Source organism: Tenrec ecaudatus, chromosome 18, assembly GCF_050624435.1.
Source record: "Tenrec ecaudatus isolate mTenEca1 chromosome 18, mTenEca1.hap1, whole genome shotgun sequence".
NCBI lineage: Eukaryota > Metazoa > Chordata > Mammalia > Afrosoricida > Tenrecidae > Tenrec > Tenrec ecaudatus.
In genome coordinates this window covers 67,250,008-67,266,718 of record NC_134547.1, presented here as the reverse complement: position 1 = coordinate 67,266,718, position 16,711 = coordinate 67,250,008, and the positions used below count along the sequence as shown (strand labels likewise).

At 52.3% G+C, this 16,711-nt stretch overlaps 1 protein-coding gene across 1 annotated transcript in view; it reads right to left on the bottom strand.

Annotated features, from left to right (window-relative positions):
- Positions 1 to 13,000, bottom strand: part of VAT1L (vesicle amine transport 1 like) — a 140,917-nt gene extending 127,917 nt beyond the window's left edge. Inside the window, exon 1 of the mRNA XM_075536585.1 lies at positions 12,643 to 13,000. Coding sequence (XP_075392700.1) covers positions 12,643 to 12,869 — 227 coding nt within the window. The 5' untranslated portion in view covers positions 12,870 to 13,000. The remainder of the gene's footprint in view (positions 1 to 12,642) is intronic.
- Between the last annotated feature and the right edge of the window lie 3,711 nt (positions 13,001 to 16,711).

Genomic DNA, 16,711 nt, shown 5'->3' with positions numbered 1-16,711 from the left:
GCCCTCTGTGATGGGGGCTGGGGCACCTGGGATCAGGACTCCATTCAGAAAGCTCCATGAAGGACCCAGGCCATACAGAATGGGTTTGAAGTCAATCACCTATGACGCATGCAAAGAGCAGAAAAGGACATGCAAGGAGAGTGACCACATGGTCACCAAGGGACATCATGGTAATACCTTCTTCTAGGGACAATGGAATGGGAAAGCCTTTCCCTACAACTGGCGCCCTGAATCCAGACTTCTAGCCTCCTCAACTGCGAGGAAAGAAATCTCTGTCTGTTACAGGCACCACCTTGTGGTATTTCCGTTACAGAGGCAGCAGAGAACTAAGGCTGGAGCTGAGGTGTGGCTGAGGGCCCGTAGATCCGTGACAGAAGGGCATGATCTGAGGGCAGGGCCTCATCAAGAAGGACCACGCTCAGAGAGGAGCCAGCCCCACCTGTCGAAGCAACCTTTTTGTCTCCTGGGCCTTCGAACCTTAAACTCGCTCATTTGAACACCACCGATCCAAATGATTTTCCGAAGGAGACCACGCACAAAAGACCCATCCTAATTTGAGATGACACCCCTGCTGCCCTTTCCTATCAAGAAGGCTCTGCTTGCTTCTAATTAAAGTGTTTCTTCGATGACAAGTGCCAAGGTGCCACTAAAGAGAGCGTCTTCAGAAAGGGAAGTGGCCCGGGAGCTGGGAGCCGCAGGTGCTGTTTCCCGCGTCCCTGACAGGGCTCTCGTCAGCCTTGAATGCCAGGGCCGTGATGCGTCCAAAGATCGTGGTGTTTGATTCTTGTGGACAGGAACCAGGCTGTGCTGCCAGCCACGCAGAGTCTGATACCAACGAGCGGTCCCAAACCCCAAACCCGCTGTTGTCGTGCTGGCATGACGGACCGAGGCCATGTCAGTGCAGAGTGGGTTTTAAGTCAATCACCTTCGAGACATGAAACGAGAAGAGGACAAGCAAGGGGGTTACCTGACGGCCAGGGTTTCCAGGGCAGGCGGCCTCATCTTTCCCCAGCAGAGTGGCTGTCAGTTCAAACCATAACTTCTCGGTTCCCAGTTGCCTTTTCTGAACCACTGTGCCACCAGGGCTCCTTGACCCCAAACCCACTGCCATAGACTCCCACCCTGGGCCGCTCCATTCGTTGCGGCGCAATTGCTGCAGTTTTCTTGGTTGGCACCTTAATGGAAACAGGTCACCAAGCCTTTCCACCTCGATGCTGCTGCTGCTGCTGCCGCGTGGTGGGAACCAGCAACCTTTCGGCTAAGAGTCAAGCATGGAACCAGTAACAGGAGCCCCAAGGCCCTTCCCAGCCTGGGAATAGGATTTAGAAGTCAAGGGCATACTTTGTAATGCCCGTGTGGTGTGGTATGAGAGTAGGAGACAGCTCTGCAGGCCTGGTTTCCATCTTTTACACCCCAAGTAGCTGAGGAAGGGAAAGAGACATTCCCGGGGTCCCCTGTGTGTCCAGCGCAGGTCCGATGTTCACAGGCCTGCAGTCAGTCTTCAGAGCAATGGTCGAACGCCGGTGTTCTTTTCCAGGTGAAGAAGGGGAAGGGCTGTCTGCTGATCACCACTCAAGCCCAGCAGCCTCATGTGAGTGTCAGCTCAGACCCGCTGTCTATTTCCCTTACTGCCACTTATTCTCTGAGTCACAGTTTCCTCTGCCAGGAAGTACGGGCGCTTGCTCCTGAGCTACCTGCACCTCGTGGGCTTGCGAGCCTCCAGTGGAAAGCTGGCGTGGGCACTGGGCTTTGTCATTGCCAGGCTGATGCAAGCGAAGTGAGGGGTACAGGGCGGGTGACTATTAGTCACAGTTCTTTCTCCCCAGTATGACCCCCGCCACACATTCCTGATGACAACCGTCGCCAAGACGACGCATAGTGCCCTCCTGCGAGCCAGGATCTCACCACACAGGGTTTTCAATGGCTGATTTTTCAGTTGATCACCAGGCCTTTCTTCTGAATTACCTCGGGGTGGTCTCCCACGGCCAGCCTTCTGACTCAAACTCCCAGCCGGTGAGTAGATTCCGACACACAGCGACCCTATAGGGCGGAGTAGAATTGCCCACTGTGGGTTTCGGAGACTGTAACTCTTGAGGGGAGTAGAAAGCCCCTTCTTTCTTCCGAGGAGCATCTGATGGAGCAGTTGGTGGTTTTGAAATACTGGCCTTGGGTTGGCAACCCAATGCTTAACCTCGATTCCATCAGGGTTCCGAATGCCTATATAATTAAGGTCTGGCTTCAGCTTATAGGAGTCTAAGATGTGTCCAATATGTTACAAGGTTTCATCTCTGTTTAGAAAAAGTTGAGAGTAAATACCCACACACACTGCTAACAAGGGGTGAAAGACAAACCAGCCAAGTGCCATCGAGTTGATTCTGGCTCAGAGCGACCCTACGGGACGGAGTAGAACAGCCTCTGTACGTCTATGCACACAAACAGCCTCATCTGTCTCCCAAGGATCGGCTGGCGGGTTTGAACTGCCAACCTTGTAGTTAGCAGCCCAACATGTAGCCCATTACACCACCAGGGCTCCTTAATGAGGGGCAATTTTAACTAGAGTCCTCCTGAGAATAAAGCCCAGTGCTTTCTAAAGGGCAGACTGCCTCCTCCCAGCTCTAGCTGAATCCCCGCCAAAGCTGCCGACCAATCACCCTGACAGCCACTCTGAAAAAGGGGCTACCCTTGCCTAGATGGATACCAGTGCCCACGCACATACAAACACACACCATCCAATCCACCCCACTCCTCTTCCAGTCCCTCCTTCTTGCCCTCAGGCCACATAGAACCACAAGGTCAGCAGTTAGAAATGACCAGCTAGCAGCTCCGTGGGAGATGGGATGAGGCTTTCTGCTCCACGGGGGCAGCTGTACTCTACCCTAAAGGGTTGCTTTGAGTGAGAATTGGCACAATGGAAGTGAGTTTGGTTTTCGGGTACCAATCACACGGTCAGCCCAGAATGACGGCTGCCCCGATTAGCTGCTGCCAATGCTCTGAAAGGCCCTGTGCAGCCAGCCTCTGTTCGCTTCACTTTTTCTTCACTGGCAGTGTTCTTAGGTTTATCCCCAACCTGTGTCAGGTATCACAACAATGCTGCTTCCTCAATATTTCCCCCTACACTGTGGATTTTACCCAGCATTCCTCTGTCAATGGGTTTTAGTAGTCATGTTACCTCCCCCCCTAACCACCCCCTTAACATCGGAATAAGATCATGATGAGAACAAGAGGGATGTATAGAGATGCAGAATTAGCAGAAGAGACACTGGAACCTCATGGCCCTATAGGGTCGAACTGCCCCCAGGGGGTTCCCAGACTGGAACTCTTTACAGGAGTGCAAAGCCTTGTCTTTCTCCCACAGAGCGGCTGGTGGTTTCAAACTGCTGACCTTGTAGTTAGCAGGCCAATCCATAGGCCACTAAATATGACCTGCTCGAAGTGTGGGCCCACACCACCTCCCGAGTGTTCTGTGTGAGTGCATCGTGCCAACCCATCTCATGGAAGCTTTCCCTCATTTTTGCCGACCATGTACTTTACCAATTGTTTGACAGATGTGGTCTGGTGCTATCAAATCCATTTTGATTCGTAAAGACCCTGGAAGATGCCCCATAGGGTTTTCCAAGCTGTAAGCTTCAGGGGGGCAGATCATCAGGTTGGATGTTTGGGACTTAACCATTACACCAATGGACCTCTATCTTAGGGCTATCACTCTTAAACGCCACTAAACTCACTTCAACGGAGTCAGCTCTCACTCATAGCAAGACCTTATGGGGCAGGATGGAACTGCCTCTGTGGGTATTATCAAGGCTGTACATTTTTACAAGAAAGCTTTATCTTTCTCCCCTGGCAAGTGGCTAGTGGATCTGAACTGCTAACCTGGCAGTCAGTAGCCCAACCTGTAATCCACTACACCACCAGGCTCCTTATCTTCTTAACAGAGACACCAAAATATTCTCAGGGTCTAAGATGACCGAGTATAATCAGTGGGTTCAAATGATGAGTATCAACACACTTCTTTGTTCTTGAGCCAGATGAATCTTCTATTTCTGGGCCTCCTGTCCGCCTTGACATTTTTATGGGCAAGGAGTGCATTCCATTTTTGGATGTGAGCAGACGCCATCACCAGCCTCAACCCTCACCAGGCAGGAGACAGCTAATGGGCAAATGTAACCTTTGGTGCATACCAGACACCCTTCAGCTAGCGCCCACCCCCCTCCATCTTCCCAGCGCCAATGTGACTCAGCACAGGCATCCTTTGCTGTCATAAGCTTGACCTCTCCATCCACCCCAGAGGGAGCCAGGCCATTGTATTCTGAGCACAGCAGCAGCCTGGCTCCTGGCTGGGGTATTGGGATTCTCAGAGCAATTGCTCCGTTTTATTAGCATCTTTGTCACTTAACCTCCGTGTCTCCATTTGTTCGTTTCCACAAACACAAGGAAGACCATGTTGGCCATATTTCATTGGATCGATCTAACTAGTGACAGTTTTACACTGTGCTATTTGGGGACAACCTGCATTCAAGTTGCCAAATGCAACAGCGGGCAAATAGAGCCATAGGGGCCAGGGCAGGGACTAGAGTGTCTTTGGTGGACCCAAGAGGTGATAACAGCATTTCAAAGAGCATGGCTATTCTGAGTCAAGACTAGTCATTAGCTCCTACATGGGTTCCTGTAGCTCAGAAGTGGAAGAAGGGCAGTCTGGGCACAGAAGCACCGTGGTCATGCTTCAGGGCAGCATGGCCACCTGCAATTTTGAGTCTTTCGAGTCAGTCCAATGTATTAATGGTTCCTTGGCCTGTCTGCCTCTCCTCGTCTCTTGGTCTCTCCTCACCTCTCTTTTTTATGCACTTGTCAATGTCTTTCTACCTCCAAAATTAGAGTAAAAGGAATCCTGGTGGTGGAGTGGTTACAAATGGGGCTGCTAACCCTAAAGTCAACAGTTCGAAATCGCCAGCAGCTCCACTGGAGATAGATGAGGCCTTCTATTCCCATAAAGAGTTATAGTCTCGGAAACCCACAGGGGCAGTTCTACCCTGCCCTGTAGGGTTGCTATGAGTCAAAACTAACTTGATGGAAGTGAGTTTGAAGTCTAAATGTAGAGTCCAGCAATTTTCCTATTGCTCTTCCACTTAGCAGTTTGTGATCTTGAACGTCAGTTCACGCAACTTTAAAAATGAGATAGTTTTTGAAAACGGTAATGGCAACATATATACAAATACGCCTCATACAATTATGTATGGATTGCTCAAAGAGCAGTGAGAGCCACCAATTCAATGATCTTAACAAAAATTAAAACCGAATGTAAGCTTAAAAACAAAACAAAAAATAAAAATGAGATAGTCATATTGACCTTGCATGTGGAAGTTGGCCACTGAATAAGGAAGCCCGTAGAAGAACAGCTGCGGTGGCACAGTGGTGCTGGAGAATAGTCAAAGTCCCATGGGCTGCTAAGAGGACACATCGATCTGTACTGGAAGGTGTAAGGCCAGAGTGCTCCTTAGAGGCATGGAGGTCGAGACCTGGTCTTATACACTCTTTAGACCTATTGTCAGAAGAGACCAGTCCCTGGAGAAGGACATCATGCTTGGTGAAGTAGAGGGTGGCCATAAAGAGGACAGCTTTCAACAACATGGACTGACCCAGTGGCTGCATCCGTGGGCTCGGGCACAAGAAGAGTGGGGAGGGTGGTGCAGGGCAGGGCAGTGCGTCCTGTCATGCACAGGGTTGCTATTGGCCGGAGCCCAACAACAAGGATATGGCTCTGTTGAGTGGCCACAGGGATGAAATGCGAGGTCCAGTGTACGAGGGCAAGTAAAAAGTATTCTTACAAAATGAGAGAAACCCTTTATTCAACCGGAAAAACCAAAAAGGTGACGCGATCATTTCTCGGCATATCCTCCATTTAGGTCCACACACTTCTGAAGGCAGGGTCTCCATCTCTCTACTGCTTCCCCAAAGCTGTCTGTGGTCGTTAATTGACACCATCTTAAAACTGCAGTGTGGCCTCCTCGGAGGTCTCACATGGGTTCCTTCTCAATGTTCTTTGAGCTTTGGGAACAAAAAGACATCCGAAGGGACAATATCAAGGTGGTAGGATGAAGGGGCTCATAGGCTAGCTCTTGCTAGCCTCGAAGAATGGACAGGTACCTTGTCATTACAGAAAAGAAATCCCAGAGGCCACTTTCACGGATTGAGTTTCAGTTTTCTGAAGACTTCTTCATAGTAAGCCCCCTACAATCACCCTCTCAAGATGCTCCCTTTGGGGTCCCCAAAAATAGCCACTCACCTTCTGAGCTGACCTGTTTGCCTGGATTTAACTGGCTCAGCAAGTCCCCTAGGAAGCTACTGCTTTGGTGAGACCTCCTTTTGAAGCCCCTGTCACCAGTGAGACTCAGACAAGTGTATTACTGAGATAACTTGTCTGTAGATCGTCCACCGGCCAAATCGACATGAGGAAACACGGTCGGTTGAGAGCAAGCCCATGCATGTCTGACAACAAAGAAGAATCCATGCGTTTGCATGATGGCGCTGGTGAAGAATGTTGGAAGTACCACAGTGCAATAGTGACATGATCTGGTGTCAACTTGAGAATATTAAGAGTGAAGGGGGTGAAGTCTAGCCTATCAATCAGGTCGCAGCTTGATGACCTCCTTTGGAGGCGCTAAGAAGATAAATAAGCTCACTGGAGGTCAAATACACTCACTCCCTTGGAGACATTCCTGCTGACAAGCCTAGAGCTGGAGGAGCCACGTGGAGACCCACACCAGCACTGAGATGCTTCCACCACCACTGGATCCACAAGACTTTCCACCCACTGGCCTGTGATCTTCCTGCATTCGGCATCATTGCATGGCTGTGTGAATCTAAAGAGGAATTTATAGAATGGTATCGGACATATGGGCTAATATCAGACTTATGAACTTCATCTGGACTGGGCTAGGACAGTTTATCAATATGCAATTGCTCTTGTTTATAAAGCTCTTTCTTATCCATGTATGAGCGTCCATGAATTTGTTTCTCTAGTCTACCCAGACGAACACACATGGTCTGCCAGAAGAACAAACAAATCTGTCTTGAAAGTGCAGCCAGACTGCTCCTTGGCAGCAAGGATGGCTAGGCCTCATCTCACAGACTCTGGACATGTTGTCAGGAGACCAGTCCCTGGAAAGGGGCATCATGCTTGGTAAAGTAGAAGGGGAGTGAAAAAGAGGAAGGCCCTCAATGAGATGGACTGACGCAGTGGCTGCAAGATGGACTCACACATCACTACAGTTCTGAGGTCAGAGCAGACAGGGCAGTGTTTTATTCGGATGTACGCAGGGTCACTACGAACTGGAACGGACTCAATAGTACCTAACAATAGCAACAACAACGTGTGGAATGGGACATAAGTTGTGAGATTCTTTTTTTTATTTACACAGACAACTGAGTACTGGCTCCTAACAAGTGCTCAGTAATGCTGGATATCCCTCCCCTAAATCTAGCTTATTCCTTTGTGACAAAATAGAACCTAGCCAATCTGGTGAGTCTCCGCTAGTGTGGCCTGCCCTCAGCCCATTTCCAGACCAGCCAATGGAGCCAGGGCAGACTGGGGCCGTTTTTCATCCAGTTGGTCTCCTTCCAGCCTTTTCATGTGGCCTCTTGCTGTAAATCAGCCTGGAAAAATAAAGGTCCCCAATCCATTAGTGCTTTTCTACCGTAAGCCAATCTGAGCCACAAGCCAGACAAGGCTTGTTAATGGCCACTTAAATTCATGCTCGCAGCCCAATCAGGAGACCCTCAGCCTCACCATCTACCCAACTCTGCCCAGGAGAAGTTCAACTGTGGCCGGACTGATGGAGGCGTGGGCACCAGTCTGACTCACAGAGCGGGAGACCTTGTAACCTGGCTGGCCTAGAACACTCCCAGTTTCCCTCGCTGTCCGAGATAATGACTAAGACTGGTCTTTTCACTCTCGAAAGAGTTCCAGTTCGGATGGTGAATGACAGAAGCTGTCTACGGGAACAAAGAATAATCATTAAAATCACAGCAATGGTTGAGATCATGATAAACCAGGTCCCGACTCATGGTGGCACCATGCGAGTCAGAGCAGACCTCAGCTCCATAGGCTTCCCGGAAGTCAGCACATCCGATGGGGCTCAAACCTCCAGCCTTTCCGTTCGTGGCCAGCCATGCTGACCATTTGCACCAGGAGCTTCTTAGATCATAGTAATCAATCAATAAAACCTACTGCCACTGAGTCGATTCTGACTCGAGGCAGTCCTACGGGACAGAGAACTTCGTCTTGGACTTCCAAGACTGTAATTCTAATGGAACCAGGCTGCATCCTCTTTCTCCCAAGGAGCAGCTGGTGGATTTAAATCCTCGGCTTCAGGGTTGGCAGCTCATCACTTAACCACCAGGGCTCCTTAGATAAGAATAGTTAGTATTTCTTGGCCACTTGATCTGTGCCAGATATTTCCATAAAGTTCCTTATAGATCGTGCTTGGCAGAAACTTCCTTACACCCATCGGAGTATTAGGATCACTCATTTCATGGATCGAGACATGTAGAGAAGTCGCACGTGTCCGATGCCCAGCAGGTTGAGGACGCTCTATTTGTCCCCAGGCCAGGTCCCTTTCTGGAGGATGCACCCAGCTCTCAACCGGAGCTCTCAAACAGAAGCCCCCACAGCTTGAGAGGTTCCATGCCCCTATTCTGGGGGCAGCCACCCTCAATGACTGGCCATCGGGGGACCCAAAGGTGACCTCCTTTGCTCCAAGATGGGACTGGTTCTTTAGTTCAAGTCATGTTCTGGCTGAGCCCATGGCACCTTCCCCTGCCACACTCCATTCTCCTGAGAGCTCCATCTCATTAAGCCACTGGAGAAACTCGAGAGCGGGGCTGGTTAGCAAGGGGCCGCGGGGGGATGCACGCCTAGGAAGGTCTGGCTCGTCTTTATCACCAAGCGGACATGGCATAATACACCCTACGTTACACTGAGACTACACGATTATAATGATGGTTCCTACGTGGCCAAGTCACCAAGCAATAGTATGTCGTGTAGGCGCAGACAGGGCAGCAGCAGCAGGGCCCAGGGACGGCTCAAGCAAGCAAGGCACTCTGCTGCTAACCAAAAGGTTGGAAGTTCAAGTATATCCAAGTACCTCGGAAGAAAAGCCTGGTAGCTAACTCACAGGGTTCTGGAAAAAAAAAAGACACTGCAAAACAGTCACACACACACACACACACACACACACACGGGCACCATGAGTTGGGATCGACTGGAATGACGACAGCGAAGACCACTAATTACTGAATGCCTACCACAAGAGGGGGCTTCAACATGCGTGGAAGAATTCCTTTGTTTTCCTTTCGGGTGTTTCCACACACTTTTTGAAGCCCAGTCCTCTTCTTGCCTCCAGTCTTTTCGACAGTATTGTGCGTGTGGGCCTATTAGACTCATTTCTCAGACGGGACATGGGAAGCGTAGGGAAGTCACCAGATGTGCCCAGCTAGGTCACAGAGGTAGGAGATGGTGGGGCCTACGTCTGTCTGCCACTGTAGATTTACACCCAGGTTCCCTTACGGTGTTACAGTCTCGGAAACTCACAAGGGCAGTTCTGCACTATGAGTCAGCCCTGACTCAATGGCAGTGAGCTTGGGTTTGAGTGTGGTCTTTCTGCCAAGGCTATTTCAAGCCACTTGCTGAGGAACTGGTTGGTGAGCAATTGGAGAAGTGAATGCCTCCTTAGTGAGGTTCGGAGAACAATTTAAATGGAAGACTTCAAGACTGCCCTTACCCCGACCCCAGGGGCTCTCTCGGAGCTGCCTTTGACCCACAATCTCTGCTTTTCCTGGAAAACCCATGCTACTCTGGGAATAATGAGAGAATGTTCCCTTTAGCCGGATATTTAAAAAGAGAGAGAGAGAGAGAAGAGAGCAAAGCGGCATGTTCACTGAAGAAAGGGAGGAAAGCCAGCTTCGATGTCAAAGGCTCAGAGATGTGAATCATGTCGTGTGGCTTTCCCACGGAGGGCATCAGAACGGGATGACAGCGCTTTAAGGAGAGACAGAATCAAAGCCCAACGCAACGATGTTTGTAGCACTCAGAAAATGATGCACCGTGTCCAAGCCTCGGTGTGCCTGTTTGTACTCAAAGAGCCATGCCTCCCTCCCTCTCTGGATTATAAACGCATGCGGGAGCTGAGGGGACACACACATCGCCCCTCAGAGCTGGGTCTGAAGCATGCTCACGCAGAGGACTGTGCTTTCTGCACAACAACAGCAACAAAACGCATCCCATCTGATGATAAAAGGTTTCCATTCAGCCAGGAGACCATCAAGGGGGTCATACAATAGAGAATGAGTCATCCTAGTTCCAAAGGCTAGAACGTAAGTCAATGGGCGTCTTTGGCCAACCAGCCTCAGCCCCGTGGAGGAGGAAAGCCTAGGGGGTAATCTCTGCCAGCCTCTTCAGATGCTGCCCTTGCAAAACCCATCAACTCTGGCTCTCAGCTTGGCAAAACGAAAATCAATTTGGGCTCTTTGTGCCACTCTATGTATCCCAAATGTCACCTCACCCCCGCCGTGTTTTTCAAGCCATGGGGGAAGGGCAACTGCAGTGACGTGTGCGTGTGTGTGCGTGTGTGTGCGTGTGTGTGTATGTACAGAAGAGCGGGCTTGTGTGTCTGGCTTTGAAAATCAATCTCCCGGTCTCCAGCCTGCCATTTATTTCAAAAATGCTTTCATTAAGCTCAGCATTTATGCCGTTAGCATAAAGCCAGAGAGCAGAGGCCTATTTACGATGCTGGTAACTTTTCACTATCACTTGTGTTCACGCTCTGACACGCAAGTCCCACAACCCAATCCTTCATGTGGGTAGACGAGCGTGCACGCATGGTAGGGTTTCCCATAGTCTATGGGGGCACTTTCCCACAAATTTCTGGAAGCCCCTGGTCCATCTCCTCCCTAGCTCTCTGTAACAGGGAGGTACAGGAATGGATGGCCAGAAGCACATGTTAAGGGACTGCTTAAGGAAGGAGCGTTTAGTCCTTAATGTTTTGAGACAGGAAACTCTTTCCCCAGCGTGCAAGGAAAAGTCCGCGACACAGGTCCCCACCCACCCCGCCCCACAATCATCCCTCCCCAATCTAGTCATTTGCTATGCGTTATGTACTGTGCTGGATACTAGGGATTTACCTATCGAAGGTGTACTTATAATTAAGCCACCAGGCCCGCTCTGCGGGAGCAAATGAAATAAAACTGGTTTAGGATACGCCCCCCCCCCACCCCTGACAAGGAATTCTTCCCTGACCCCAAGTTCCCCGGGGGCACCCAGCAGTCTGGTGAGACCCCACCTGGAAACCTGCATCTGCTCTCAGGGCATCCAATGAAGAGGAACCACCTGTGCCTCTGAGGTCCCAAATTCGGGGCTCGGGTCCCAGACTCTGGAAGCAGGCTGCGCCTTAGGGAGCAGTGCCTTTCACTTGGGCACAGCCGCTGGAATAGATAACTGAGTGTGCGTCTAGCATGGCGCTGCCCGGGCTCCAAGTGGAGGGGCACACTGGCGTCCTTCCCACAACAGGGCAGGGTGTCTGGGGGCTGACGGGGCACTTAACCCCGGGTGCAAATTCAAGGGGCCACCAGCCTAATGCAGGATGGCCACGAACAGAAAAGGCCCCTCATTGAAGCCACAGGGCAAAGGTGGGGGGGGGGGGAAGCTTTTCTGAAGAGACCCCATACCAAAGTGTTCATGAATACATTGGGGGAGGGGCAGTTCAGGGATGGCTTTTGGATGCTGGGATTGAGGGTGGGACCGCAATTTAGAGATCACCTCTACCGGGGCACTTTATCCTCCGCCCTTGCAAGTGGTGGACCCCTCCCCCAAACTCTGACCCCATCCTCTGAGAAATAACAGAAGATGTGAATGGGGGCCAGCCGGAGTCGGAGGGAGGGCTCTTCAGCAAGCTTTGATACTCAGTACCCAAGCCCCAGCAGAAAGGAGGGGTCCAGGAAATGGGGGGGGGCAGTTTGGCAGGCACTTGCCCAGCGCAGGCACACAGATGAACAGGATCTCAGTATGGAATCCCCGCCACGCCACTGAGCAGAGGCTGGGGGTTCCAGGGCCAATCCCTGGCTCTGTCTGATCCTCAGTGTCCTCGCCGGTAACAGGGACGGGGATGGCACCTAACTCACGGGGCTCTGGGAAGTATTAAATAAGATCGCACAGGTAGAACTCCAGAAACGGCGGCTGGCCCACTCCTAAGTTCTTTTAAAAACATCTTTATCATCAGGTGCCCCTAGCGGAGCGGTCCCACCAGGCATTAGACCCCCCGCGGCGCAGCCTTCCAGATGCCCAGGCTGGGCATCCGCATCGCCATGCCCACTCGTCACCCCCAAGCGCTCCCAGTCTCCTCCGGTCACCCCTACATCCGGCCCTCAGCATCCTCCGCGGCCGGACACTAGCAGCAGGGTGGCCCTGAGCCCCCCCGAGGAGAGCGCCGAGAGCGGCCCGAAGCAGCTCCACGGCCGCCGGGCCTCTGAGCGCCCGCCGCGTCTCCACCTGGGGCAGCAACCTTCCCGGGGTTCTTCCCTCCCTCCCTCCCTCCCCCCACCCAGGAGCACGGAGCGCGCCGGGAGGAAGCGAGAAGGGCGAGGATACTGGACCAGGCTTTGACGCGGATCTTGAGCTCGCTGTCCTGTGGCTCGGGCATGGCCTTCCTGGTGACTCGAAGCTTGTTGAGCCCCCCGAAGCCGGCCAGCACCACGGCGCGCATCTCCTGGGCGTCCCCGAGGCGGTGCGAGCCGCCGCCGCCTTCCGCCGGCTCCTTGCCGGCCTCTTTCTCGATCATCTGCTCCGTCTCCTCCGCCTTCTCCACGCCTTCCTTGGCCATGGCGCGGGGGGCACGGGGCGCGGGGCGCACGGGCTGCGGCGGCTGCGACGCGGAGGGCTCGGCGCTGCTCTCCCGCGGGTTCCTCCTGTTGAATGTGGGATGCTCTGCTGTGCAATGGCTGCAGCCCCAGCGAACGGCGCAGCGGTCCACAGCCTCCGCCGTAATCCTCGCAAGAGCTGCGCGCGCGCCGCCCCACCCCCGCGCCCCGCCTCCCTTCCCGGACCCCGCGGGGCCGCAGCTCCACTTCCCGAACAGGTCCCCACTCAGCCTTTGGATCGCAGCCGCCGACCTGGCTTTGCTCAAGACTCGTGCGCAGAAAGCGCGCACTGCCCTGCCTTGTGGGCGCAGTACTTGATTATATACGGTGCAGTTCCGGCGCCTTGAAATGGACAGAGATGAACGTCTGGACCGGGAGGCAGCATTCCCGCGGCAAGGTTGCCTCCTCTCCGCCCCCCCACCCCCCAACTTCCCCCTCCTTCTCCCCCGCCAAGGTGCGGGGGCAGCGGGATAGCCGAGGAAATTGGACTATTTCCCAAACGGCCGCTCAGGCCTGGAAGGGCAGGCAGGAAATAGGGAAAGGAGAATCTCCACCTCCAGCACCCACAACTCTCCTCAGAGCCCAAGAGGGCTCCGACCAGCCTAGTCCCAGCGTCCTTTCACTCCGCACCTGCAGGGTCAGGATGCTCTTTAAGGGCCCAGCACCCAGGACGTCCTTAGATGCTATCCTTCCTAAGCACCGTGACTACTATAGGCCCTCAGGGAGTTCCAGAAACGCACCCCGCTCTAGGGCCTACAGACCAGGGAAAGTGCACAACCTTCCCAACCCCGCTCCTCTCAGCAACCGCGCTCACAGGCACACATCACCCGCGCCCACAAAGGCAACCTGTTCTTTGTTTTGTTATCAGTCCTGGTCCACGGGGGAGGGAGGCCGCGGGGTGGGGGGCGGCTCACGGACACTTTTTCATTTTTCTGGAAAAAAAGATGGGAGCTGGGCTTGTGGTCGTTTGAGGAAAGGATGTAGTTGAGGGGTAGTGTTTGTCCGTGTTGCTGCAGTCATTTGAGATCTTGGCACCTCCGCTTCCCTCCTCCGTCCCTAGAATGGGTGCATTCGTTTGGTTTCTCTGCGTTGTGCTGGCTGCTGGCGCGAATGTGACGGAGGCACGACTTTTGTCTCTATAGAGTCGAGTCACCAGGAGCATGCGGCAGGGATGGCATCATCACAGATAATAGATACAGCACCAGCTGCCCGCCTCGCTTCCAGCTAGTGGCTTCTGATGCATCTTGAGTGACCCTACGGCACAGAGTGGAATGTCCCTACCCCACCCCTCTCGTGGGTCCAGGCTGTAAATCTTTAGCAGAACAGACAGCTGCATCTTTCTCCCCGCTGGGTGGCTGGTGGTTTCAAATTGCTGACCTTGTGATTAACAGCCCAGCCGGTCACTCACTACCCCACCGGGGGTCCTTGAAGGTAACACAGGGAAGGGTACATGCCTCTTCTCCTCCTCTCACCCTGTGGATCCATGGGCACCTGGCCTTCTCTCTTTCAAAACAGGGATGCTACCTTCTACCCTGGCTCTGGGAGCCTGCTGTCCCCCTGGCCTGGAACATACCCTCCCACCTCTAGCTCGAGTTAACTTCTAGATTTGCTGCGCGCGCGCGCACACACACACACACACACACACACACAGTGACATGATCTTATGACAACCGCATTCTAGAATGATAATCTTGGCAGTAAGTGGGCAGTGGGTTCAATGGAGATGGGTTGGAGACAACATTGTTTTCTAGGGTGCCCTCAAGTCCGTTTCGACTCATGGCCACTGTGTGTCCTGCAGCATCGTCATATTGATTGCTCTGTTTGAGTCCCTTGTTGCAGTCGCTGGCTCAATCCATCTTGTCCTTTTTCCACTGCCCCTCCACTGTACCAGGCACGAGGTCCTTCTCCAGAGACTGGCCCTTCCTGATACCATGTGTAACATGAGACAGCGTCTCGCCATCTTTGCTCCTAAGGGGCATTCTGGCTGTTCTTGGAGCAAGATCACTTTCTCAGGAAGTGGGTAATGGATTTGACGATGCAGTTACTGGAAGCACATGCGAACAGTTAGAGACTACAGGCCAAGAAGAGAGCGGAGCCTCACCAGAGGCAGTGGCTGGAAGGAAGGACAAGGAGCGGGAGGGGGCAAAACCCAACTCTCCACATTTTTCATCTTAATAATATCATGGTTTATTGGGACTCTCTCCTGACACAAGAAATAGAGTGTGGTCAGATTATTCCCAAAGTGATCACAGGAAGCTCCCACCGGGAAGACAGAAAGGAAGACAGGGAAGGACAAGTCCATACAAGGTACCTTGGAGAGCAGGTTATTGCAGGAAGGAAGTGGGGTTCAAGATCACAGGGAACCCCTGACAGAGAGTATTTAACAAGCCTCAGAGTTCTCCCCCTTGAGGGTTGGGGCGGAATAGAGGTATTTATTTACTGTCGTTCATGAATGATTGGCCAAGGACGGTCCCTGGAAGTGCTGACTCCCTAGCCCACAGGCGTACGTAGGCCAGGAGAATCCCAGGCAAAGAACACAGGTGTTCTCAGCAGGAAGCCCACAGGTTGAATGGCTGGCTCCATGGGGCCATGAGTTTGGCAGTGATAACGCATGCGTGCAGTGTCTGTTACTGTGTTAGAGGTGTTGACTGTTTGAATGAGGGGCCTTGGTGGCGTGGTCGTGTCCTATTGGGCTGCTCACCTCAAGGTCAGCAGTTGGAAACCACTAGCCACTCCACGGGAGAAACAGGAAGCTTTCTGCCCCCGCAGAGTTACAGTCTCAGAAACACACAGGGGCAGCTCTCCCCTGTTCCCTAGGGTCGCTGTGAATTGGCAGGGATGCGATGGCAGTGTGTTTGGTTTTCTGGTACTGTTCTGGACAGGAGCCCCAGTGGTGTGGTGGTTAAGTGTTGGGCTATGAACCAAGAGATCAATGGTCTGGACCCAGGAGTCAGATTCAACTCAGAACTGCCTCATAGTATTTCCAGAAATGGATGGCCACATCCTTCTGTCTCTGAGTAGTTTGTGGGTTTGAACCACCCACCTTTTGGTTGGCAGCGGAGGACTTGACCACTGCACCACCAGGGACCCTTTCATAAGGACCGCTGTGTTGGAAACTTAATGAGAGCTTTCTACTTTGTCCTGGAGTGTCTCAGAGTCAGAACTGACGTGATGGCAGTGGGTTTGGGGTTGTTCATTACATTTCAGGTGACTGCTCTCATTTGATTCCTAGAATAACCTTACGAGATCATTATCATACTTCACTTTACAGAAAAAGAAAATGAGTGTTAGCACGGTTGATTCATGTGGTCTGAGGCATATGGATTATTAGTGGTTCCTTATTCTAAACGGATTCCAAAATCCATGCTCCTCATAACTTATTAGGTGTATTTACTTGAAGGGGAGAGGGATATGTGTGAAAACAGCTCTGCCTCGCATTAATAATAACCTAGTGGCACATGTATGTTCTCTGCTCTTGTCTTGGCCTTCTGAAATTCTCTGTTCCACCAAGACCTCTTCTCTTACTTCTGAGAGTGTCCCTGTCCCATGACAAAGGTAAACCTGCTTTACAGTCAGCACACAGTGTGTCTCAGAGAGAATGTGCCCTACTGGGTGTCAGAGGGAATGGGAGTGCTCTCCAGGGCAGTCTTTGGCCATTTAAAAGCCCCAGGTGATCATCGGTTTGCAGCTGCTTGGCATAACAGCTCAGAGAAAGCACACCACAATCGAGGCTGCTATCTCTTCCTCTAAAAACTACATTCTGCTCTTCCCGATTAAGTATTCCCAGCTCAGCTGCTCTCGAGGG